The sequence below is a fragment of the Aethina tumida genome, chromosome 3 (genome assembly GCF_024364675.1).
Source record: "Aethina tumida isolate Nest 87 chromosome 3, icAetTumi1.1, whole genome shotgun sequence".
Taxonomy (NCBI): Eukaryota; Metazoa; Arthropoda; class Insecta; order Coleoptera; family Nitidulidae; genus Aethina; species Aethina tumida.
The window spans coordinates 26,105,587-26,130,442 of record NC_065437.1 but is presented as its reverse complement, the minus strand read 5'-3'; the positions used below and the strand labels follow the sequence as shown (position 1 = coordinate 26,130,442).

The window sequence follows — 24,856 nt, the reverse complement described above, 5'->3', positions numbered from 1 at the left end:
TACTCCAAATCTGCTTTCACCTGTAAACGTTCCATTCTTCATGCCAGGAAAGATTCCTAACCTAAGCTAATCCCGCTGCGCGATGGCCAGGTTGAAGGGATAGTCGCCTTATGGGTCTCCAACGACGGAGTCCTGCATCATTTAACTGATTTAAAACTGTCCTTGGGATTATATGACCTCCTGTAGTCAAAATCAGGTCATGTCTGAGAAGTGGCAGTAGAAACTGATTGATTCGTAATTTTTGAATAGAGTTAAAATAAAACTGAATATTTAAATTTCGATTTAAACCCATAATGCGTTTTTTCGACATTGTTTTTTTGTCAAAAGTTTTATTATTTTTAATTTATAATTTTTAAATTTTAATTCACAAATAATCCCCGTTTAAAAATATATGGTTACGTTTATATTTTGGTCTATATACTTGCTTAATTTTTTTCGATCAGTTTAATTAAAAATTTTTTTTTTTAATTTATTACCTTATTGTGGACTAAATGATTATTAAAAATTAAAATTGTAGTAGTAGAAGAGTAATAAAAGAAATAAACATTAATAAGAAACTAAATCAAATGCAACTTAAAATTTTACAAAATAAATAAATATATAATATAAATTTTTTTCCCACATATAAAGTGAAAAATACATTCATTTGTATTTAGTAATAAGTAATCGTGTTTTATTTGATTGAAGTAAGTTATCTTAACCACTTCTTGTCTCTAAAAATCAGTTCTAAAAGTTAAATATTTCAATGTAACTTGAAAATATTTATTTTTAAGTAGATATAAAGAAAAAAAACTAATTTTCTATTACTGCTAGGATATTTAAACTCGGTCTTAAATATGTTTAATTTAAAATTTATCAATTAGAACTACATGATTTCTACAGCTCTTCATCAACATGTAAAATTAATTATAATCAATAATTATTTCATTGTTTAAACGATTATTATAAAACAATCTTTAAGATTTGTTAATAAAAAAATTAGAAATTTGAGTGAAAAAATTGCAAATCAGTTGAATACATTTGCGATGTGCACTCCCACCACCCCCACGGAGTGATTCCGCAGCATTAACCACCGAGTCTGTTATCGACCAGCGTATCGATCGGTCGACAGTGGTGATGCTCAACTTCCCTTAAATAAGTTCGGTGGTGCAGTTTCTATTAGTGTACCATTCGTGATTAGTGCCCTATTTATCGGATATACGAATGATTTTAAGGTAGGACTTTTTATTAAACTGGTAATCTTTTTACAATACCAAAAATATATTAAACAATTTACATGAAATGGATTTCTTTTATTTTTATTTAGTTTAAATCTTTTTTTTTTTTTTTCTTCTTTAATTTCCATATATTAGTTTGAATTTCAAAGATGTTCATTTAAACAATTACTATAAACTTATTAAGTATAAAAATAAATAGATCATGGCAACATGAACAAAACAAAAGATCATTAATAAACATTTATTTTCTATTTAATTTCATTATTTCTTATAATTTATCAGTATACTGTCGTATTCATATCAAGCTAACATGTACAAACATTCAAAAAAATGTAAATATGAATAAACAACAACTACGTTTCTGATACAGATTACATAATCTATGGTTCTGAGTTGAAGCAAAGATTACATATATACGTTTAGAAAAAATATTAATTAATCTTTGGTTGAAGCATAATAGTAGTTCAGTTATCTGTACATTATAAAGTAGGCATACACTGCACAACCGTAGGTACAAAGTTCCGTAAAGTTAGGTTAGAACAATACCAATTTGAACTTTTTCAAGAAAATAATTATTTTCTATAAACTTTTGGGTTATTTATAAACATAACAGCCCATTTACAAATATTAGAATAGGTATTGCAAATTAGACTGGTGATTCAAACTTAATTCAATCAAAATGATGCAATACGGGGAAGAGAACGAAAGACTAGCAGATAAATCTGCTTGTGCTGGTGTTAGAGCTGATCTTAAGATGTGTCTGTTGCAGAGCGATTGCTGTAAAGTAGTATGTATACTTATATCAATAAATTCAGGACTTCACTGATCAGGCGATTTTAGCATAAGAAGACCCCCAGGGAATGTTTGAAAGCTAATGATGGCAGTGTACCGACTGAATGTCAGGTTTTGAGAAATACTTTCTTTGAATGCAAAAGATCTATTGTAAGTATAATGGTTAAATTCTATATTTCATTGAGAATGTGCTGTTTTAGTTGGATGCTCGACAGAGGTTTAGAGGAAGGAAAGGTTATTAGGAATGTATCAAATTAAAATCAGTAGTTGTAAAGTTTTGAGCATTAATATATTTGTTAAATAAAATATAACTGTTATTTATTGTGTATAATTTTTTGAAGCAAGCATATCAATTCAATAAAAATAAGCCATCTGCATAGGAAGACTAGCTTATTGCTTTTTATCTAAATAGGTGAAAAATTAACATGTTTGATATGTGATTAATAATAAATCTTGTCGAATTTTCGTAATATTGTTGTTATATTTTAGAAGCAATTGTGAGTTTCTAAGCATTTTACTACTGAAGGAAACATACAAGTAGAAATAAATGTGACAAAGTTGTTTGGAAGCATTAAATTGTACCCATTTGATGTTCCTAAAAATAAAAGAATTCCCTTAAACATAAGAGATTGTCATTATTTGTTATAAAACTCACAACTGCAACTAGTATCCAACTCAAATGAGATATGCAAGATTTTGAAGTGAATTTTAATAACAGTAGATATTAAAATATAATTGGAGATTTAAAAATAATAAATCATCAATGTATAATTACTAACACACAATTCACAATCATATTTTACCTTATAAATACACATGTAGATATTGTGATATTTTAAAACCAATTAGTACAATATTTTGATACTTATCACATCATTTTGGTTTTTTTACATTGCAACAATTAACAATTATTATAATAATTCGAATAACATCCAACACATCATCTGTACAAAATTTTGTTCCCTTAGATATTTCTAGGTTTAAGGTTTACAGAGCGCCTTTCATTATATTGTAATCAATTTTTTGTATTTTAATATGTTAATTTAAGATATGTAATTTATCGTTTCATTCTCAAAAATATTATTGAGGATACAAAAACATCAACATCTGTAAGGAATCATCAGTGATGATCTACTTTGTACTTTTCATATTATTATTATCCTGATTAATATTAACATCACATCAGATTTACAATACATATACCCTATTATTAAGCTAACATAGGAAACCAAAGCGCAATCTTAATATAAAAACAATAAACGTGAAGTCTAGTCATAAATTTACACAATTGCATAATATATTATTCACTCATCTAACACTGAAAATATATCACTTATATTTGAACTGGAAATAACTATACTGAAATTCTATAGTATATAAGACTAAAATAATTATTGAGATTTTATGAAGATTGAAAATAGGTAATTTATTTCTTGTTAGTGATAACGATCAATAAAATTTAAAGCTAAGTTTCTAGCTGCGTTTTATAAAAATATGTTGTATTTATTAAAAAATTCAGGCCAAGTCTAAATATATTCAATAATTCTATCTAGTATTTATGTTGTAATTTAAGAGAGATAAAAAACCGTCTGATAGCTTATACTATATACTCGCTGGATTAAAAAATTGCCCCAAAGTCACTCATGTGACGCAGATATAACTGTATATTAACTACTGAACAATTTTCGCAATAATCAATTCCATTTTGATATATCGTATCACATCAGGATATTTTCTTAGAAAGTTTGCAATGGTCTGAAAATTCCCGTATATCCAGTCAACCTGGCCCTCAGGGCCGGTAGAATCAGAGCACAACAGGTTATGTCGTTTAATAAATTCGCACATTCGCATAACAGTATGTACATTTTGTCCCCCTTAGGACTAAGGGATTTGTGCAACGATATCCGACGAAGGCCGGCTTGTGGAGGCAAATAGCGATATATCATACGAGCCCCGGTCCAGTACAGCCAATTCCTTTCGAATTTTTCTCTGTCGTCACCTTCGAATACCTTGTAAACCGATACCATGTAGCCTAATAAAAAGATAGTGATTATTTTGGTTCAGATTTAATTTAACTAGAGTTACCGGTTGAGGGAGTGTGGGTTTTCGATAAGGACATTCCAATTTCGTGGATCGGTGGTCTACAAATCGCGGCCACTTCCGAATACAGGTCTAGGGTGTGTGCTGCTGTGTATCTAGTTGCTCTAGGGTCGAATTTGGTCAAACTGGCAGTGCGAAGATTATTGTAAAACATCACAGGATTCGTTTGTGAAGTGTTTATCACATAATAAGTTATGAATGGAAACTCGGCTAAAATCACAAGGAATTAATTTTAGTTTTTGTTTGTTCATTAGACGTATATATTCGATAGGTCGTACCGTTTCTCTCCATATTCGCTAAGAGCATGCCGGTGACGGCCGTTTTCGCCTGTGCTACTTCGTTCACTAGTTCTCCGGCCGTCACCCTTTGCTTGAATAAAGGTTGAACTAGAGGTGATTCTAAAACGGGATCTATCGCTTCCAAAGGGCTCATCAAATGGCATAAGACACATAGTTTTGGATCAGGCACCTGGAACATTTTTTGTATAAATATAATAACTAACACATATTGGAGAAATTATTCTCTTAATAGATTTCTTTCAACATGAAACCTATCCAAAATTGTGACGGATTTATTAAGTCCAAAGCAATGATGTTTTGTCTTGCCCGTCCCAATTTTCTACATAAAAAGTTTAAATGAACTCATTGCGGCAATTCAAGAAGCTTTAAGGAACATAGCCATTTATATACTATAAGTTTGAGTTTATCCCCCAGAAAAGGCACAACATTATAAAACAGAAAAAATATAATACAAAATATTATATATAATATAAATTTAATCATTAAAAATCGCTTCTCAAGGAGTACGTGTAATGTCTTTGCCAACTCCAAGCCTAGACCTCAATCCAAAACCTTTGGGATGAAACTGATAGGAAAATCCATGTAAAAGTCTACAAAATCAGTGAAAAGATAATGAAATAAATAAAAAAAAAGGTGTTTAGAAGTTTAGTCTTTCTAAATTCTAGATAGATTCTGAAATAACATATGTATGTAGATGTTTGTTAATTATTTATAAAAGAACCATTATAACAGTTTGTTACAACAAATACTTAATGATTTTTTCCTAATATTAATTTTAATAACCATTATGTGTTTTTATCATAAATGTTATACAACAGTAAATATATGAGACTTAAATTTCAATTTGGGGCAAAATTGAATTATGTTTTAAAATAGACCATTAAGGTATTTAATTTCCACGTCGTGTTTAAAAGTAATATTAATGTGTGTTTCAATTAGAATGTTGCAATTTTTATTACAAACCCTACCTACCTCCATTACATGTAAGTTTCCTTTTCTGTCTAATGAATTTCCATTATTAGCTAGTGGTTTCTGGAAATAAAGAAGAAAATTACTTGGTGATTAAAATTTATAAATAAAAGTTTCTACTGATGTTAAATATTACAAAAAGGGAGTAGAATCAAGTTTTTTATGACTAAATCTTTGTCGTATACATTTTTAAAATCCTCCATTATTCAAGACAACTTTAAGAAGGAAAAAACTCAAAAGCGTACGACAGGAAACGTTGAAATGTGAAATATTGAACACGTTTCGGCAGATCATTTTGACAGCTTATGTCCCCGCGCCCTCCGAAAATGTACGCATCCACCACCGCCTATTGTTTGTATTTTATAATCTCGGGATCGGCGCGTCCTTGGCCCCGGCAATATTCCGCTCGCAGTTCAAATATAGAGAGCGGTCCGCCATTTATTTGATGTAAACGGGCGCCCAAAGCATTCCTGTATATCTGGAGGATTGTTGCGGTGTTCGGGGGTGCGTTCATGTGTAATGGACACGTTTGAACTTGCGGCGGAACACACACACCCAAATTCTTCGGTACGCCGTTTCACCTCTCTCGGGAACTATAAAATGATTTTAACAAAATTGGTGTGTGTGTGAATACACGTAATAAACCTTAACCCAACCAACATGATGATTTGAGTATATGAGCATATGTTTGGTTTGGAATAAAAAATCGTGCTATACGTTTAATTAAATTAAAAAATAAAACACATTTTTAAATTGTAGGTACATGAAATAAATATTCATTATTTTATTTGAGAATAGCATTAAACAATTTATTTTAAAAATATTTGGTTATATTTTTATATTAATATTCAGAGTGAGTACTATAAGAGGGTCACTTTAATGTATCTTTCTTATAGAGATGTTTTTGATAGGTAGCCTCGCCGAAATTACAACTGAAGCTCTTATAATTGAAAAACTGAAAATGTGTCAAATTTATATTACTTACTCAGTTAAACTTATTGTCGCCTGTAAATAGATGTTATACATTTCCTACCCATTTATTTACATCCTTTTGAAGTTGTCAAAAAAAAATTTACAATATTATTACACGCGTGAAAATTTAATTTCTAATTTTAAAATATTAGTTGTTTTGTAAGAACCATGAAAGTTGTATAATCTACAATTTAATAATAATTTTTATTTTATTAATAATTGATCCATATTAATTAATTCTTAAAATAACAGAAGGTATAAAATATATAAAGTTATCAAATAGTCAGGAAAAAATACAAAACAACCCTAGAGCATGAAATATTTTTAATTTCACCATTTATAAAAAGCGGTCAAGAAAAACAAAATATTTATAGATGAATGTTGAATAAAAAGAGAAAAACAATTAAATAATATAAATTATAAGCTAAATTTTATGGACACTTTCTTTCCACCCAAAAAGAAAGATAATATTTTTTATCAATTTTACTTCAATATGAGTTATTTTATAAAAACCATGAAAGTTGTAGCTTAGAATTTTTAACAATCTAATCATAATTAGAACAATAAATTGTCTTTTTCTATTTTATTAATAATTGACCCATATTAATTAATTTTTAAAATAACAAAAGGTATAAAATATATAAAGTTATCCAAATAGTCAGGTAAACGTACAAAATGTAACTCTAGAGCATGAAATAATTTTAATTTGATTTATAAAAAGCGGTCAAAAAAAGCAAGGAGTTTGTAGATGAATGTTAAATAAAAGCAGAAAAAAATTAAATAATCTAAATTTTATGGACAATTTCTTTCCACCCAAAAAGAAACATATAATAATGTTTTTTGTCAACTCCACTTCAATATGAGTTGTTTTACAAAAACCATGAAAGTTGTAACTTAAAATTTTTAACAATCTAATCATAATTGGAACAATGAATTGTTTTTATTTTATTATTAATTGACCCTCAATAATTAATTCTAAAAATAACAGAAGGTATAAAATATATAATGTTATCAAAATAGTTAGGTAAACATACAAAACGTAACTCTAAAGCATGAAATATTTTTAATTTCACAATTTATAAAAAGCGGTTAAGAAATTTATAGATAAATGTTGAATAAAAATAGAAATAAATTAAATAATAATCTAAATTTAATGCACACTTTTTTCATCCAAAAAGAAACATAAATAATATTTTTTATACTTCACGAGGTTGACGTAAAAACTTTTTATGTAGCTTTGCCAGCAAACGAGATAGAAGTTGATAAATTGATACATTTTCAACTTTTTCATTATAACGCACAAGTTCATTATCTATTTGAAATTTGATTTAACAGGTTGTACATAACCCATCAAAAACACAATAAAACACTTTCGGGAAGTTTCATTCTCAACTCAAGTATTTATACAAGGTGTTTCTATAATAAGTAGTCAAAATTTGGGAGCAGTTAAAACACAGGCAGTAATGAAGGAAATACAAATAAAATGATTGGACGAATTGTTCATGATTAATTATTGTGTAAAAGCAAAATTGAATTGTTATTTTAACTAATTTTGTAACATATTTTTAATACATGTTTCCTAAATCCAACAAAACAAATTTTAGATTGTGGGAGAAAATATGTTAATATATTAATTAAAATAATTTATAAGATGTTTCTAAAAGAACTGATCAAAATTTTGGATCAATAATAAGGAAAATCCAATTGAGTTTAAGTTTATATATTTTTTCTTAAAATATTTACCTACAACTCAGTGTTATAATTTTTTCCATAATTACCCAGTAACGTAGATTCAGGGGGGTACTTCTCATTTTCTCGCCCCATTTTCCTCGTTGTAACAGAGCTAGAAGCTAGGGTGTGGTCGCAGAGTGTGTTCAATTTATGCGTGTTTTTTATGAAGAACAAATTAATAAAATAATCGTAAATTAAATTAAATTGATTAATTAAAAAAATGATTAAAATAGCCTTACTTAAAATTTCAGAGAATTTAACTCTGTTCTATTTATTTATGTTTTTCAATATCAACTTGAGTTAATCAATTGATTTTTAAGTTATTGAGAATATTTGTAAGTACAATGGTTTTTCCTTATGCAAAAATTAATAATTCAGAAATGAAATAATGTTTAAATGAATTGCATTAAGGTTTTTTAGACCAAGTACAATATTATTTAGAGTAGGGTTTCTTGTAGGAAAACACTCAAATTAGTTTGGTAACAATATGAGAAAAGGAACATATATTTAGTTCATCTGATTGGTTGAAGTAGGATCGTTATTAGAGGCGTTCTATTTTTTACGGGTCACCACCTACTTCACCCCCTTCCTAGAATCGGAGTTTATAAAAACACTGAGATTCATTTATTTCTAGTGTCAATATCAAAGTTCTTTTAGTTTTTTACTGTTTGTCGAGTCAATTGTTAAAATATTCGTTAAGTTCAACCTTTTTGTCAAGTGTTCTTGATTAATATTGATTATCACAACCATTTTAAGGTATTTCACTTTAAATTTTTGAAGAAAATTAAAGTGAACATTAGATCTGAGATATCTCAAAAACGACTGTGATAATCAAAATTAGTCAAGAGTGCTTTATTTCTTCTAAATTATGCAAATAATATGAAAAGTTTAATAGTCTTAAAAAATATTCAATGACATAGAAAATAGGGCGAAAAAAAGAGGACCCCCAAAATCTACGCCACACTGTGGGAAAAGTTTATTAAGTTGAATTGTAGATTGGGCAGTATTTTCTTCAGAAAAAAAATATTTATATTTTCTCCCATATTGATTGTCTTCTACCTCTAAATTGTGGCCAGCCATTTTAGTAACAACTTGTTAAAATTAATCTCAATAAATATTTTAAAAAGTTATTCCAATATTTTACATCGGATTTATTGTTTTGTTGTTTCGAAATTGTAGTAAATCATATAATAAGTAAAGTACGTCAAAATAAATCATAAAAATAAACTTATATTGATATTGGGTTTTCCCTGTCGTTTTTACGTATCCGAAGCTGTTTGTTATCCAACTTTATTAGAACATTGTTTGTTCAACGGAATTATTATTATGAAACTCGGTGGCAATATATTTTGATAACATGAAACTTATTTGTGAACAAACAGGAACAGCCGGATAAAAATAGAGAGTATTGTGGGTCTCCTTGAAAACAATGTAATATGTTTGGGTAGGATGAAACTGTCGATCTGTCGATTGAGATTTATTCCAAACGGTAAATTTATAGTGACTTTTCCTATGGTCAAAACTGTTTTATTTTTTATACGTTATAGCACTGGATACCTTATTCAGCAGGAGTAAACAATGTTTTATTAGTTTAAACCCAAACTGAATATGTGGAAGTGATGCCTACAGTATCTGTCAAAGAATTATTATTGTATTTTCTTTCGAATTGCTACATGTAAAAGTGACAACACAGCAGGAATAAATTATGACTATCGACTTACATTTGTCGATTTCATGAAACTGTGTACATATTGGTAATGATGTATATACCTACTGGCATAGGAACTCCTGCTGGTAGAAACCTGTCCAGACTGTGAACGGGTATAATAAAGCAATCTCTATCCAATCCGGAAAGGGTTCTGGCCACCTCATTGTTGTTGCACTCCTTCCCATAATTAAAGCTGACCTGCAAATTATAAATTATTTTTATGGCGAACACCTAAAAATACCTAAGTTCGGGGAAACCAAAAGTCTTGTCTGCATTTTTTGGCAATACTTTCAGCACTAGAATACTCTCGAAACTAGTTTCAGCCGCTTGGATTGAAATTTTTTGTCTCAAATCCATTTAAATTTTTATTTTGAGTGAAATTGCGGTCAATTTCAACCTATTTGAATATAACGCTCCGGATGAAATATTACATTTCCCTTTGAGTTCGGTTTCCCTTTGAGTTCAGACAACTCGTGGACAAGAAAATCAATAACACTGCATTGTTTATGTTATGTTTTAAGGGATATTTTCAACTCTTGACCTTTACACAACTTTACGACGGCACATTCACTTAACTTGATTGCCATTGACGTGGTAGTTTTAAAAAAAGGGGTTGTATTACATGTCTAACATCATCAAATCATTCTGTTTTACAAAAATTGGTACAGGAACTTTCGTTTGAGTTTGTTTCATTTGTATTAATCTTAGCAAATTAGTCACTTAATTAATAATTAATTTTTTTATTATAATTGATTAGCCCATAAACTAATAAATCAGTTCTAGATGCACACCAAAATGCAGTCAAAACAATAAGCTTCATTAAACATTCGAATGTGACACTTTACAATACGAGTCTAATTATGGGCAAAGCAGTGCAATATAATTATAATAAGTTGAACTGAAACATTAATTTTTGATAGAGAATAATCAATTTTTAAATTAAAAAAAAAACAAGAATTAATTAAGCAACACATATTTTATGGATAAAGATAGAAAAGCCTAAAATATATACGTTTAAATTTGTATCTGTGATTACATAAAAAAACAATTATTCATCAACTACGTAGTTTGGAAACTCTCTCTTCATCAATTGAATCAAATCAGTAAATTAATAAAATCAAATTATAAGAATGACGTAACATTGGAAGAGTTACGTCACTGTCCAATCAACTTTATTATCAATTGAAGCTTAATTAAATAAAGTCAAAAAAGCTTGCATTGCACTGCTCCTCATCGAACCAATATTCGAAACAAAAAGCGGCATCACACAATCACATGGTCATAAATAGCGTAACAAAGGGCAGGGAAACGGAGACGGGTTTCGCGTTGGTCAGCCAGCTGACTCACCTGGCGCGTGGGCGTCTTGGTGGGGGACGGCGAGCTGGGCCACTTCATCAGCGAGACGGACGGACTCCTGACGACCAGAGGCTGTGGCAGATCGGACTCCGTCATTGCGGGCGAAATGATGCTCGACTGCATTGGCAGAGGTTCGCCGCCTACCCCCGTCATAGGACCGCAACGCGGCTCTGGAACACACAACACACCATCTGATACACCGGATACCAGAAACGGCCACCGGTGACTACCGCAATCTCGCACCAACCACCCCCGGATACTTTAGTTTTGCACTTTCGAACGTTAATTGCGGCAGTTAATCAACGCGGCACCGCGGATTTTAATCAATTTACGCGGTTGCGGTGCACTTACTACGGTTTTGTTCATTCACTGGTTTTAATTGTGCCCTTTTTAATAGTAAATTAGTAATTTCCAATGGTTAGTGTTTTCAGTTAATGATTATTTATTTAGGACACTTAAATATAATATATTTCTGATTGTTTGTGGTGTTTATTGTTAATTAATAATTCAAATTAACGTTGAATTTAATGGTAGTTCAATGTCCATATTATGCATCTTTTTCTGTCTCAAAATTATTTAATATTATTACAACCTAATTGAATGACAAAACACTGTTTCAAAAATACAACATATTTTCATTTGTTTGTGGAATGTATTTTTTTTTTTCAATTTTATTTTTGTGATGAAATATTAATAGACAACCTTGAATAGAAATCATGAATTGATATATACAAGGTGTTTCTAAAATAGGTGGTCAAAATTTTGTGGCAGTTAGTCTCCTGAAAGAAATACAGCCCCTTTTCCTTATATCTTCTGTAATCGTGTTTAAATTTGGTATGTATTATCTTAAAACACATACCCTCAAATCAGTAAATAAAATTATTTTATATTTTTACAGTGGCAAAGATTCTGAAGGGATTCTCCTCTTTTTCTCGTCTTATTCTGTAGGTCACTGAATATTTTTAAAAACTACCGGTACCGTTTGTTTAATTTTGATTATCACAGCAATTTTTGAGATATACTGATCACAAAAAAGATTGTGATAATCAAGAGTACCTTTTTCTTATACATTGTGCAAATAATATGAAAGAAAAAAGAAGAGCCACCAGAATCTGCCCCTACTGTATCATTAAGGTAAAATTTTATTACATTTAAATGTAGGTATGTACAGTATTGGCCATAATTCTTGGAATTTTTTTAATTTTATTATAAAATTAGTACATTTATAGGTATATGCTAAACCATCGTACTATTTTTTATTTTGGCTTCAGTTATTTTTTATATTATTTAAAAAAATATATTGCTGGACAAAATACTTGGAATGTTTTTTATAATTTTTAACAAATATATTTTGTTGTCATATCATATTAATATTTTGTGTGGTACCATTTGGCTTTTCCGGGTACTATGGTAAATACTCCATTTTAAAATATAAATTTAAACAATATTGGACTAAAGTTTACAGAAATATGAGTAAGAAACAATTTTTTGAAATTTAAATTTGAGAGGCTGAATTTTCTTCAGGAGAAAATATAAAAAATATTTATTTAGATTTTTTCATTGTTGTACGTTTCTTAACGATTTCCAAATTTTGGCCACCTATTTTAGACACCTTGTGTAATATGTAGAACAAAGTTGACTTTTGAGTAAATATAATTCACTATCCTGAGATTATTATAAATCGACATAGAAAATAGAATATATATCCAATGGTCAAACGGTTAATTGATTTTTTGTTTAATATTTAGGGGTTATTAGTGAAGTAGTAAATGATTAAAATTTCAGTTTTATCATTTTATACCCCTCTACTTGCTGCTGAAGGTTCGATGTTCATAGCTAAAAAAATGGAACTAATTACTGGAATCAACTTCATACCATTTTACATCCCAAAGCTGTCGTTCCCTACACAATTCGAATCTTTGACAATGATGTTGTTATGTGAGGGGAAGCACAATCTGGGGACGGTAGGAAGTCCAAACGTCGACATATCTTCAGCAAACCACTGATTACCAATTACACCAATGGTCACAAAACGATTTAGTGGAGTTAAAATTCCTAACGTGTCCTATTTTCTATCTCACTAATACATCAATAATAATTTGATAGGAAATCGTTGGTACCTTCCAAAGATTATATACGTACATAATTGCTTTTGTTTATTAATAGTTTTATATGCAATTATAATTATTAATAGATCTATGATTGTAATTTCTAGTCATTTCCAATTGAACTTGGGCATTTGCATGTTACTTCGTAGTATATAAATGATTTATTATATATTTTTAATTAAATAAATGATAATTGTTATAGATTTATTCAGCAGACGGACTCAAACTTTGTATTGGCACTTTTTAAAATTATTTAAAAACACAATTAACGAATCTACATTACAATTAAATCACATTAATTAACTGTGTAGGTTCTAATATGTGCCAGCTACTCTGGTTCTACTCTAGTCGTGGAAGAAAAACTATGTCAAACGAAACAATGATGCACAATTACACATACCAGGTAAATAATGTTCGTGAGTGGCGTCGTAAACAACTAAAAATACGTGTTAAAATATAATTACGTATGGTTTATGACGGAATATGTGCCACACTAACGGTATCTGTATGGCGGACACAACGAAGATACGTCTAAATTTAAATCCAAACAAACCTACCTCGTTCTTTTTTATTGGACGACAGTCATACCTGACTACTTAGCAATGAAGGATTCAAGTGCGGGACAAATATCTAAAAATGTAACACTTCAACACTAGCCAACTGGTACGCGTGTCAATATAAGTATCGGTCTCTAGCAAATATCAGAAAATAGTGCCGATGCGATGGGAATCTACCGAATTGCAGTCGCTGCCAAAAGACCTTCGCTAACGCTCATTAACTCGCACTTGACTTACTTTTTAGGAATGTTCGAACTGTAGTGCACTTATGCACTGTTTGATGGGATTGATCATTTTCTCTCGATTACACGACTACGTGTGTTATTAAAGTAATTACGGTTTTGTAGTAAAAACCTTGAACGTGAATAAGGTTGTTCGTGGTATTAATTTCCTGCACGAGGAAAATTTTTCAGACATGTATAGAATTTTACCTCCATTCATAAATTACAAGTGGGAAATCAATAGTGGAACTCCTGGAAGACTCAGACATGTGAGAGTAAGAAGATATTAATTTTAGAGCATGTTCCTTAATATTGCAGATGGTTATATTACAACAAATAGCAATTAAATTATATAATTACATTTAATATACTGTAGTGGCCATAATTATAAAAACTATATTAAAAATATGACCTGTACTACTTGAATTGAATGGCAGTAACTATAATGATTTTTTTGTGTCTGCTACGCAACTGGTATATATATATATATATATATATATATATATATATATATATATATATATATATTGTGCATTTTTTATTTTATTGGACAAAATTAAAGCAACCTTTTACTGTATGGTCTTTCATTTCTCTCTATGAATTTAAATCGATTATTTACTAGCTGTTTTTTGCTTATTATAATTATTTAATCACTGGTGGAAAAGAAACAGTAAGAATAATTATAATTCAACGTTACCAATACCGAGGGAAACAAGAGGAGATGGCTTAAAATTTTCGGCTAAATAAGTCAATCATTTCCCATATTATTAAAAAATCAGAGAAACTGGCTAAGTGGAAGCTACAAAAAAGGAAATTATACAAAGTGTTAATGTTAAATTAAATAAAACAAATTTAATAATATAAAAATTTCTTTCAAAATTTATGTTACTATATTTATGTCCACCTCAATTCAGAAAAATATATGTAACATTTTATAGAATAAGATTATAATAGTTTTTATATTACTATATAAAACAACAATAGTAAATTAATATTATTTTAACAGTTCACATTAAATAAAGGAGATATGGCTAAAAAATTTATGGTTTTAAAAAAGTTTCTATAATAGTTACCACTGCTGTATATTTTTCATAAAAGCATATAAAATACTGCTAAGTATTGGTGGTCCTTTACAGGGGTGTTTTCGAATTTCTTTGCACTCAGTGGCTTAAATAATTCCAAATATAAATAATAAAAATTCCTTGAAAATTTGTATATTTTGTTACTCTGAGACCAACAAATTTAAAATGGTGAGACATACATATTTTTATAAAGAATTTAATGCTCTACAGAAAAGTCTCTGATGATTTTTAAAGTCGATTGTTTCAAACCTCGATTTTTTTTTAATAATTTGTGTTCTAAAATGCCTAAAACATTTCTTATAAGCTTTTCTACTTTTTGGTTCAATATGGTGTAAAAATGAAGATTTCAAGAAAAGTTTAATATTAATTACTAATGGAAAATTACAATGGTATTCTAAGTAATAAACCAAAGCAGCAACAACTTATAGTTCAATTTTTATCAGAATACAAGCAATATTATATTGATACTCGAAAAAGCTTAATCATTGGAAAAATGAAGTCGATTGGTTCAAAATTTATTCGAGCTCAAAATTGTTTTTCTCAATATTTTAAAATATTTTATATATTTTTTTATGATTCTCAATATTTTAATATATATATTTATAAACTAAACATTTGTGTTTTAAAATATATTAAACATATACTACACATTTTTTAAATCAATTGATGTGTTTGGAAAAATATGTACTTTGTAATTTTCGGGGCATTTCGGATTGAATCACTAACGTAAAAATGTAATATATTTTAAAATATGAATGTTTATTTTATAAGTATTTTTGATAATATTAATAAATGTAAAAAAATTGAACTTAAATTAAATTCGAAAACATCCCTGCTAAGGACCACCCTAATATACGAAAGTGTGAGCAATTGAGTAATCGATTTCGACTTCTATTTTTTTCTTGAAAATACATCAGATATAAAAATGATCTTGTAAATTTGAGCCCGATTCCATCAAATCCGGCTATTGGAGAATTTTTTGAAATTTGAAAAAAGTCAATTTTTTAATCAATTTCAAAAATTTATATCTTAGTTTCCATATAACTTAAAGATTCTGTTGGAAATGCATTCTTCTCTGTGAACCCCCTGCTTTTAAAACGGAGAGAGATATTAGCGTTAAACTCATTTCCAACTTAACTGGAAGCATTCAACCAAACCACTGCATTAGCAAAATTTTGCCTGTTTTCAAAATGCTCTCAAATCTATAGCTTCCAAAGTATAGGGTTAAATAACTGTTGATATTTTTTGTGATGGTGTATTCTGTTGATATCTGCCCATTTTTTCCTTAATTGTCTCGACTTCATTATTAACAACCAACCAAAGCTGATCAATTTTTCAAAAAGTTGCTCTACTTTCTGCCAATACTATATAACATATATAAAATTAATAATAAAATAACACCCGGTACATATATAAAATTATAGATAATATATATATATATATATATATATATATATATATATATATATATACAACATTTGTTGCTACCGTGTAATATAAATGCAATATTAGAATTGTAATATACGTTAATATACGAATATAAATGAGTATTAAAATTTTAGATAATCACAAAACATTAATCAAAAATTAAAAATATCAAATTAGTTATTTATAGCACACACATAATAAACTTTATCTGTTAAAATAAGCTATAATTATAAGCTAAAAATATTAAGTGAATCTTTTACTTCTAAATTATAGATATATATTAGAGGGAACAATTTATCATTGCTTAGGCCAAATGGAATTTAAGCACGAAAATTCATAATTCATTTTACTTTTAGGTATTGTCTGGATAGTCTAATAATATCAAAATTTATGTATTAAAAAAGATACAGCTACAATCGAAATAAATGACATCAGTACAAAAACCACAGCGCAACAATTCTGTATCAACGTCATCAAAGACAACCTCCATTTCTCATAAAAACTAACCGTCTTTAGAATCCTATTTGTTGTCGTACATTACACAAATTGCCAACCAATTTGAATCACGTGCCAGTGGAATTTGTACACAATAAGCTCGTGAATTTTTAATGATATTATTGCTGTGCCACAAATAGTCAGTTTGTTATGTTTGAAAAATTGTTAGTGGGTTTTTGTGCCAATATAAATTACACAGACCTGTACTTAAACAGTTTTCTTCGTATTATTACCTGGGGGTATAAGTCCTGCGAAAAACAATCCAGTTAGTACGTAACAAAGTAACAACTCAAGTAGAGGAAAATTGAACAAACATTTATCGTCCTGTATTGATTTTTCCTCGGATTATCACAGTGGTGCACAAAGAACACATTACTTACTTTAAACTCAGGACGTTGACTTTAGTGGGAAAGATCCTAGTGTATAGGATTTGTATAGATAATTGACTGTCTTTTAAGTTTGAGCGGTGATATTTTTATTTTGAAGTTATGTACGTCCTGACTAATGTGTTATTTAATTATCGAGATGTAGATATAAATACTGGATCTATTTTCAGTTGTTTTTCGTGTTCAACTTTCAACTGTTATGCGATAACATTATTATATTTATTTTGGATGTGGTTTGGTTAGCAAATATACATTCAATAGACACGTGAATACTGAATTGATTTCTGGTTTAGTTAATGTCACTTTTTTATTATTAGTAAGTTGTTTTATTAGTAAATGATTTGATTAATGTTCTCGTCCTCTTAAAGAAACATTTAACAGTGTTTATTATCTGTTTATTATCAGAAAGTGTCACTTTGTCTTACAGCAACAGCAAGAATTAAGTCACCATCACACTTGAATTGACTATATTTTCATACTTCTTTTTCCTGAAACAGAAGAAGATCTTGTATTAGATACTGCTTGTGTGGGACATTTACAAGACCTTCACAATTTCACATCTGAAATATTATAGCTGATCATTCCCGATTCCACTCTCACCAAATTTTTAACGTTAGATTGGGTAATCTGCAACTTTTATTCAATTTTTATTTGACAATAAAAAAAGACAAATTTAATTATGTAGAATACAAAACAAGCATTTTTTGTCAGTATATTTGCTAACCACATTCAACATTTGTACCTTTTCAGTTTTAAACTCACCGTCGGCCTCTTCCTGGGTGTAACTGCATCGAGGTGGGCTGAAAAATAGGTGGGTGCGATAGTGGTGCTCCTCGATTGGAGTGTAACCTTGCTCGCGGCTCGACCGTTTGCTTGCATGTCTTCCTCCGGTACTCTTCGGTCCCTTTCCGGTTATGCCGCTGACCTTTTGTTCCCGAAAATTTTTCCTGAACATCAAATTCATCTTGCCCAGTTTTCTTCAACTCCTAACGAACAATAGCATCGTTATTTCAGTTTGATTTCGGATTTGGTTCAATAAATATATTTTAAATTCTAAAATCACTTTAAACATTTTTATTATAATAGTTTACATAATTAATAAGACAGAAACAGAGAGAAATTTTCTTTATATTCTCTACTGTGACCGTTTAAAAATATTTTAATTTTGTAAATACAATACAATAGTTGACATAATTATAGGAATTTATTAAAATAGATTAAAAATATAAGCAGTACTTGAATACCTATAAATTTAATTATTTTTTCTGTTATAGTTGTGTCTACTATGCAACTGGTCAATCGAAATTTATTTAATAAAAATCCTACTTTTTTATTTTTCAGTGGACAAAATTATATCAACTACTGAAAATGTGAAAGTGCAATTTTGACTTGCTTTTATTGGAGAGAGGTTCATTAGACCACCGAACAGTGAAGACGTGTATTGGCCTATTGGTCCATATTACCGAAAAAATGGATCGATTTGTTTATGGAGACATGCTACTCTTCGCGGAGGATAAAATGCCATTAAGATGGTTGTTTCAACAAGACAACGATCCCAAGCTTGCTTCGAAGTACATAAAAGACTGATTCGAAAAGAAAAAGTTCTGCTCTATAGAATACCTTAGGGATTATTTAGAAAGGAATATACGACAGCACACCATAAAAAATAAGACAGAGCTATTGAAAATACTTCAAATGTGTCAGAAACATGAACAAATGATGTGCAGCAGTCATACAAGCTGAGGGTTATACAACAAAATATTAATGCTTCTATTTGTTTTTGGATTATTATTCGAAAATTAAATTATTTAATAAGGTTTCCAAACTTATGTCCAAATAAGTTTAATTCTGATAAAGTTCCAATATACAATTTATAGAAGCATTTTTAATAATCCCTTAAATAGGGTACAGAATAGTAATTTTACTTAAATCACTTATTTTATGTGTTTATTAACTATTTGAATAATAAATAATTCTATTTTAGGATTTCCAAGCTTTTGTCCAGGAGTGTATATAACGAGTAACCACCAATAATTAGAACCGGGCACAACCAGTTAGCTGAAATATTCAATAATTTGTTGACCCTCTCCCATCGATTTATGCACTTTATTCAAAGTGGTTGTTTTCCCTCAATGCCACATTAGAATCAATAACTTCGAAACAAAACTAAAAACTGGATCCAAATAATAAATCACAATTTATACAGTCTACGCCAGAACTTATAATTTAATTTGACGACGTGAAAATAGATGTGGAAACTTGAATAATGCATTATTGATGATATATATATAAGTCAGAGGAGAGTGTTTTATATCCTCGGGAGAGATAAACCGAAGATGAAATAATGTATGAAGCTGCATAATTCATCGCATGGAAATCGATGTTTAAATTTATATTTTCCTAACACATGTATAACATTTGAATGGAAATTCTTCCCGCTCGTGACACAAATACATAAAACGGAGCTCATAGGTGTAGTAAATAAATTTCCCGCCGTCTCATATTGACAAATATGTATGGTGACACACATTACAATGTGACGCGACATTCTTGTGAAATATTGTTTTTGTTCGTTCATTTATCGATAATCTAAGTTACTTTGTTAATGTTATTAATAAGAAACCCAAATATCGATTGCCGTTTTAATACATATGAAAGTGAATTAATAAATAAAATGGTTTTCATTACGATAAAAGCAAAACTGGCAAATATTTTTTCCAAGATTAGATGTGTATCACCCACTACATCACGAATGTTGGCAAATAAAACGACGAGAGTGTCCGACTTACTAATAAAGACTACTGACTTATTTGGTCTGTTCATCAATAATTCACGAGACAACCCGCTTTAGTACGAAAATTACAACATTTCACATTTGCTCTTTTAATAATGTAATTTTGCAGGTCGTTAAAATTTTAAAGTGTCGTAAAGACTTATCTGATGTGTGGAACGGTATTGTAATTTAAAGGGCACCGAATTTATTACACGGAAACGACCGTTGTGTTTTTTATGAAGCCGAGCAGAAAAGGGATGATTATAAAATGTATTAAAGAGCAAAAAATCCTGTGGGTTCATAATCGGAGAGTTTATTTACATTTGTAATATGTAATATGTAATATTAATGTAACTAAAAGATTGTACTCACATAAAACAAACTTGATACATTACGTTTTCACTTGTTTGAACCCTTTTTTCACACCCTAATTGGGAAAGTTTTGCTTTTTGTTAGAAAGAAAAAATTAGGCAAATTTACAGTGAAATTAAATGCTTGAAACTCGTTTATTTATAGTTGAACCATATTTATTAACACTAGCAAAAATTATTTCTTTTCATTCACTACATAATTCTTCTCCCCTTGTCTTATTTTCCTTTCGTAAAGTTATAAATTTTATAACATTTATTTTAGTGTTTTTGAAATCATTTCGTGCTCCATCTTTTTTAATATTGCAATATAAAATGTATAAAATCTGTTTATATGCAACAATAGACTTTGACATTAAATTTCAAGTATTAATTTTTTATTGTTAATTTAAAGGGCAGCAAATTTATTATTAGGAAACGACCGCTATGTTAATAAAAAGTGAAAATGATTATAAATTTTATTAAAGGGCAATAAAAGTAATAGCTCATAATAGGAGAGTTTATTTATATGGAAGACAGAAAAATAACACACATTTCTATTTACTGTTACTTAAGAGCCAAATCAAATCAAAAAATGAAAATATTTTACATTTAATTTAAAATAATTACACTGTTTTCTCACATTCATTTTAAACCTAAATCAATATAATTTCAAATTAAATTAGACAAAGGATGGTTACTCACAAAAATAACAGACAAAAATATATATTTATTGAATAATTTCTAAATAACTTTAATAGCATATTGAAATATGTATTATATAGCTATTTGAACTTCTTTTTATTTAAAATCGCTTATGAAATATACACAGTCAAAGTGCCTATAAAACACTTAGAAAAATCGAATTAAAAAAATAATTTAACTTATAAATTATAAAATAACGTAACTAAATATAAAAGAACTCACCGTATAACACATTTTTTATGCAAAAAACATTGTAACATCATTTTACAATATATTTTTATTTATTTAGTAAGAAGCACTTGTTTTTATTAATTCATTATATTTTCACACTAGTTGTTTTGGTTTTATTGCAATAATTAAAAAAAATTTTAGGTGTTTCCTAGACTGTATATTAATTTTAAATTTCGTGCTATTTCTCTAGACCCTGGTAATTTAATAATTTCTAGAATTCTAATCCTGAAATACTTAAAAGTGATACGTCTAATACCCTTAAACTAAACTTGTAATTTAAGTCGTCATTCTAAGTGGAAACTTCGTCGAAAGATTATCATCATTCGTGAAGGGGAGGACAACTTTTTAGTACTCTTCTTAAGCCAGCAGACTTACTTAAACTTCACAGTCAGTTGTGTACCCCAAATCCTATTAAAATGTAAAGACAAAACATACACTGAAATTAACTGAAGTCAAGTTAACAGTATATGGTCTGAGATTTATTTTAAGAATGCGACAGAAGTGGAGTTCATAAGCTCAAACAAACCACAAGAAATAATTTAAGAAAACACAATCCAATAAAACTAACACGTTAGGAGCATATATTATATTGACTTAATAAAAACTATAAGAGATTAATGATTGCTGCATTATCAAGTAACACACGTTAAACAAATGAAATTTATGAAATTACAACACACCGTTACTTATCACCCTGATTAATATTCATGGCAATTCGCGTGTGTTCAGGCATTACTCGGGCAAAAAATAAGGACACGTTAAAGTTTAAGGACACTTGAGCATTTAGTTCAATATCCTCTTTATTATTTCATTCCAGACAAATGGAATTAAAAAACGTAAAATTTTAATATTTAATGTTGTTAATAATTAAAATGTATCAGACATTAAAAAAATATATTATCGATTGTGGTCAGTGTTAATTTCTGTTATTAAGTTACTTTTAAAATAATTGACTCAATGTTTGAACGCATCGAAATAACACACACACATAACTAATTGCATAAACAAATATTTCCAATTAAGTAATTAAAATATATGTAATTAATATTTATCTAAAATATCAATCAAATTAATATGGCACAAGTTCTAAATTTATATGAAATGCGTTTGAATCAAAGCATTAGTGTATTGATCAATCACAATCGCACGTATAATTGAATTGTACTAATCATGTAAACCGCGAGGCATTGAAAAGCTCGTTAATATTATCGAAAGCTATAAAATCGTTAAACGGATCGTAACCAATTTTCGCACCCTTTCACCATTGATTGCTAGTTAATTTATTATTCTGATGATGTCATTAATGATTTTATTTTATAGATTTTACTGCACTATGAATACTTATTTCCTTATTATACAGGGTATGCTAGGACCACTTTGAAGTTAAAAAATAATTCAAACTTCAATACCAAAACATTGACATAGGGTGTTTTAGGCAACACTCTGATGATACTCCAATTCACTTTTCGTTTGCCTTTAGAGAGCATTGTCAACATTTTCATATAGAAGAATAAGAAGGGGCTGTAATATGGATCTCAAGGTCATTCGATTTTTTTACTTACTTTTCAAATTGTTAAAATATTAATTTAATATTTTGTCTATTGTGTTTTGGATTTATAATATTTATTAAAAACTAACTGATTATATATAATTAATTTTTTGAAAAACAAAATAAAATGTGAAAGCAACTTATTCATTTATCCCAATATATAGTTGTTATTATTCTATAAAATGTTATATATATTTGTTTGATTTTGAAAGGATTTTTAATTAGTAAATCTGTTATTTAATTTAACATTAAATTATCGTTTATTAAGACCATCATTTCTTCAAATCAATCAAGAGGGGCTATGCTTGAAAATTATTTTTTATAAATTAAATTTAAACTCGTCACCAGAAATTCTAATCCCCACTGTTCTCTGGTCCATTGAATGTGATCCTAGGGAAGTCTGTGTTACTAGGTCTGGAGTCAAATAAAATTCCATCCATTATCTATCTTCCCAGAGTCCTTGAACTAATTCCAGCAAGTTCCATTTCCTCCAAGTTAACTTTAATTTCATTCGACGATAAAATTGGATTGATTGTCTTTTAACATTCGAATTATCCAGTTGTCGGTTTTCTTTCAAGTTTTTTGAACTCAAACTCAACAATTTTAGTAGTAAATAATGGATTAATATAATAATAAATATCATAGGTACTGGTATAAAATTAAAGTGGTACAGCTCATATTTTTATATATTTTAATAAATACTTTATTATGACCCCACATATTTTTTTTTACAATAATATAAATTATTAAATATCTTGTGGGACACCGAAAGAAAAAAAAATATTTTTTTTTATTAATTTTCGGTAATTTTAATTTTGATATATTCTATTTTGTATATATAAAAAATTGTCAAAAAATACAATTTGTATTTTATTATTTTATTTATATTGGCGCATTCACCATTATTTTTTCAGTATAAAGCTCTTACATGTATAAATTCAATATTTTGAATATTTTATTAAGGAATACAGAACGTTTTAATTAATATTTTATAAATCTTCTTAAACCAAAGAAAATAAAAATAAATCAAATAAAAATGTTATTTAACATAGATAACACAATAACCACAAAACAAAAACAAAAAGATAGAAAAACAACAAAGAACAAAATGAAAATAGAGGACAAAACAGGCGGAAACAACAGGTGCACCGTACAGTCTCCCAGCGAGAGCAACCATGCCAAAAAGGCAAATGGCTTTAAGGTTATGAGGTCGTGTCCATCAGTAAGAGCAGGCGCAACGTAGCCAGCCCAACCAACATTTTTAACAAACAAATGAAACGATACATACACACGTTTAAATCCAATCGATATTACCTTCGTGCCAAATGAGTCCTCGGTGGTGGAGACGCGTGCGAATCAAGGCTCATTAAGGCCAATCCGACGATTCGGCTCACGTACAACATAAAAGATCGGCTAATTGGCAAACCGTACGGCACATCGACGCACTCTATTAATAAACCGCGACCGCCACGATCGGGTCCTGCTCTAATCTGCCGCCTCTACGTGTCGGCGGCTCGCAACTTTTTGTCCGTTCGTCGTTGAATCGTCGACACGAGGAGCATCCATCCTATTTATAAAAGGTGCGCGGAAATATTAGCTACACATGCGAATCGGACAAGGTAGGTCAGTGGTGTTTCGGCCCCATCGTGGATATCGTCGTCACACGGCTCTCTTCTCGGTCGTCCGTCCAACGCGGCGAAGAGATCGCGTTCGTTTGCCCGTTTTGTTATACGGCCCGTCCCCCCGTGCCCGTAATCCTGATTTATGGCGCCGCTGCTTGACCGAAACCTTGGGCGAATATTTTTACGGTGGGATGACTAGAACGTTGAA

General features: G+C 29.3%; 2 protein-coding genes across 7 annotated transcripts in view; one reads left to right on the top strand and one right to left on the bottom strand.

Annotated features, from left to right (window-relative positions):
• Positions 1–2,326, top strand: part of LOC109594447 (cytochrome c oxidase assembly factor 5) — an 18,780-nt gene extending 16,454 nt beyond the window's left edge. For both annotated transcript variants that reach the window (XM_049964462.1, XM_049964461.1), the window contains exons 2-4: positions 1,849–2,004; positions 2,058–2,159; positions 2,210–2,326. In XM_049964462.1, coding sequence (XP_049820419.1) covers positions 1,897–2,004; positions 2,058–2,159; positions 2,210–2,251 — 252 coding nt within the window. In that variant the 5' untranslated portion in view covers positions 1,849–1,896 and the 3' untranslated portion in view covers positions 2,252–2,326. The remainder of the gene's footprint in view (positions 1–1,848; positions 2,005–2,057; positions 2,160–2,209) is intronic.
• LOC109594446 (uncharacterized) lies at positions 2,277–24,856 on the bottom strand. 5 transcript variants are annotated; one of them, XM_020009665.2, is made up of 9 exons: positions 24,341–24,855; positions 18,184–18,407; positions 17,269–17,283; positions 11,136–11,314; positions 9,855–9,986; positions 5,381–5,440; positions 4,388–4,577; positions 4,095–4,319; positions 2,277–4,041 (listed from the first exon to the last, which is right to left on the bottom strand). In XM_020009665.2, exons 2-9 carry the CDS (start codon positions 18,383–18,385, stop codon positions 3,746–3,748), a joined length of 1,299 nt encoding a protein of 432 aa, XP_019865224.2. In that variant the 5' UTR covers positions 18,386–18,407; positions 24,341–24,855; the 3' UTR covers positions 2,277–3,745. The 5 variants fall into 5 exon arrangements, with proteins under 5 accessions (XP_019865224.2, XP_049820414.1, XP_049820415.1 ...); XM_049964457.1 differs by lacking the exon at positions 17,269–17,283 and having other exon boundaries at positions 24,341–24,856; XM_049964458.1 differs by lacking the exons at positions 17,269–17,283; positions 18,184–18,407; positions 24,341–24,855 and adding an exon at positions 13,810–14,017.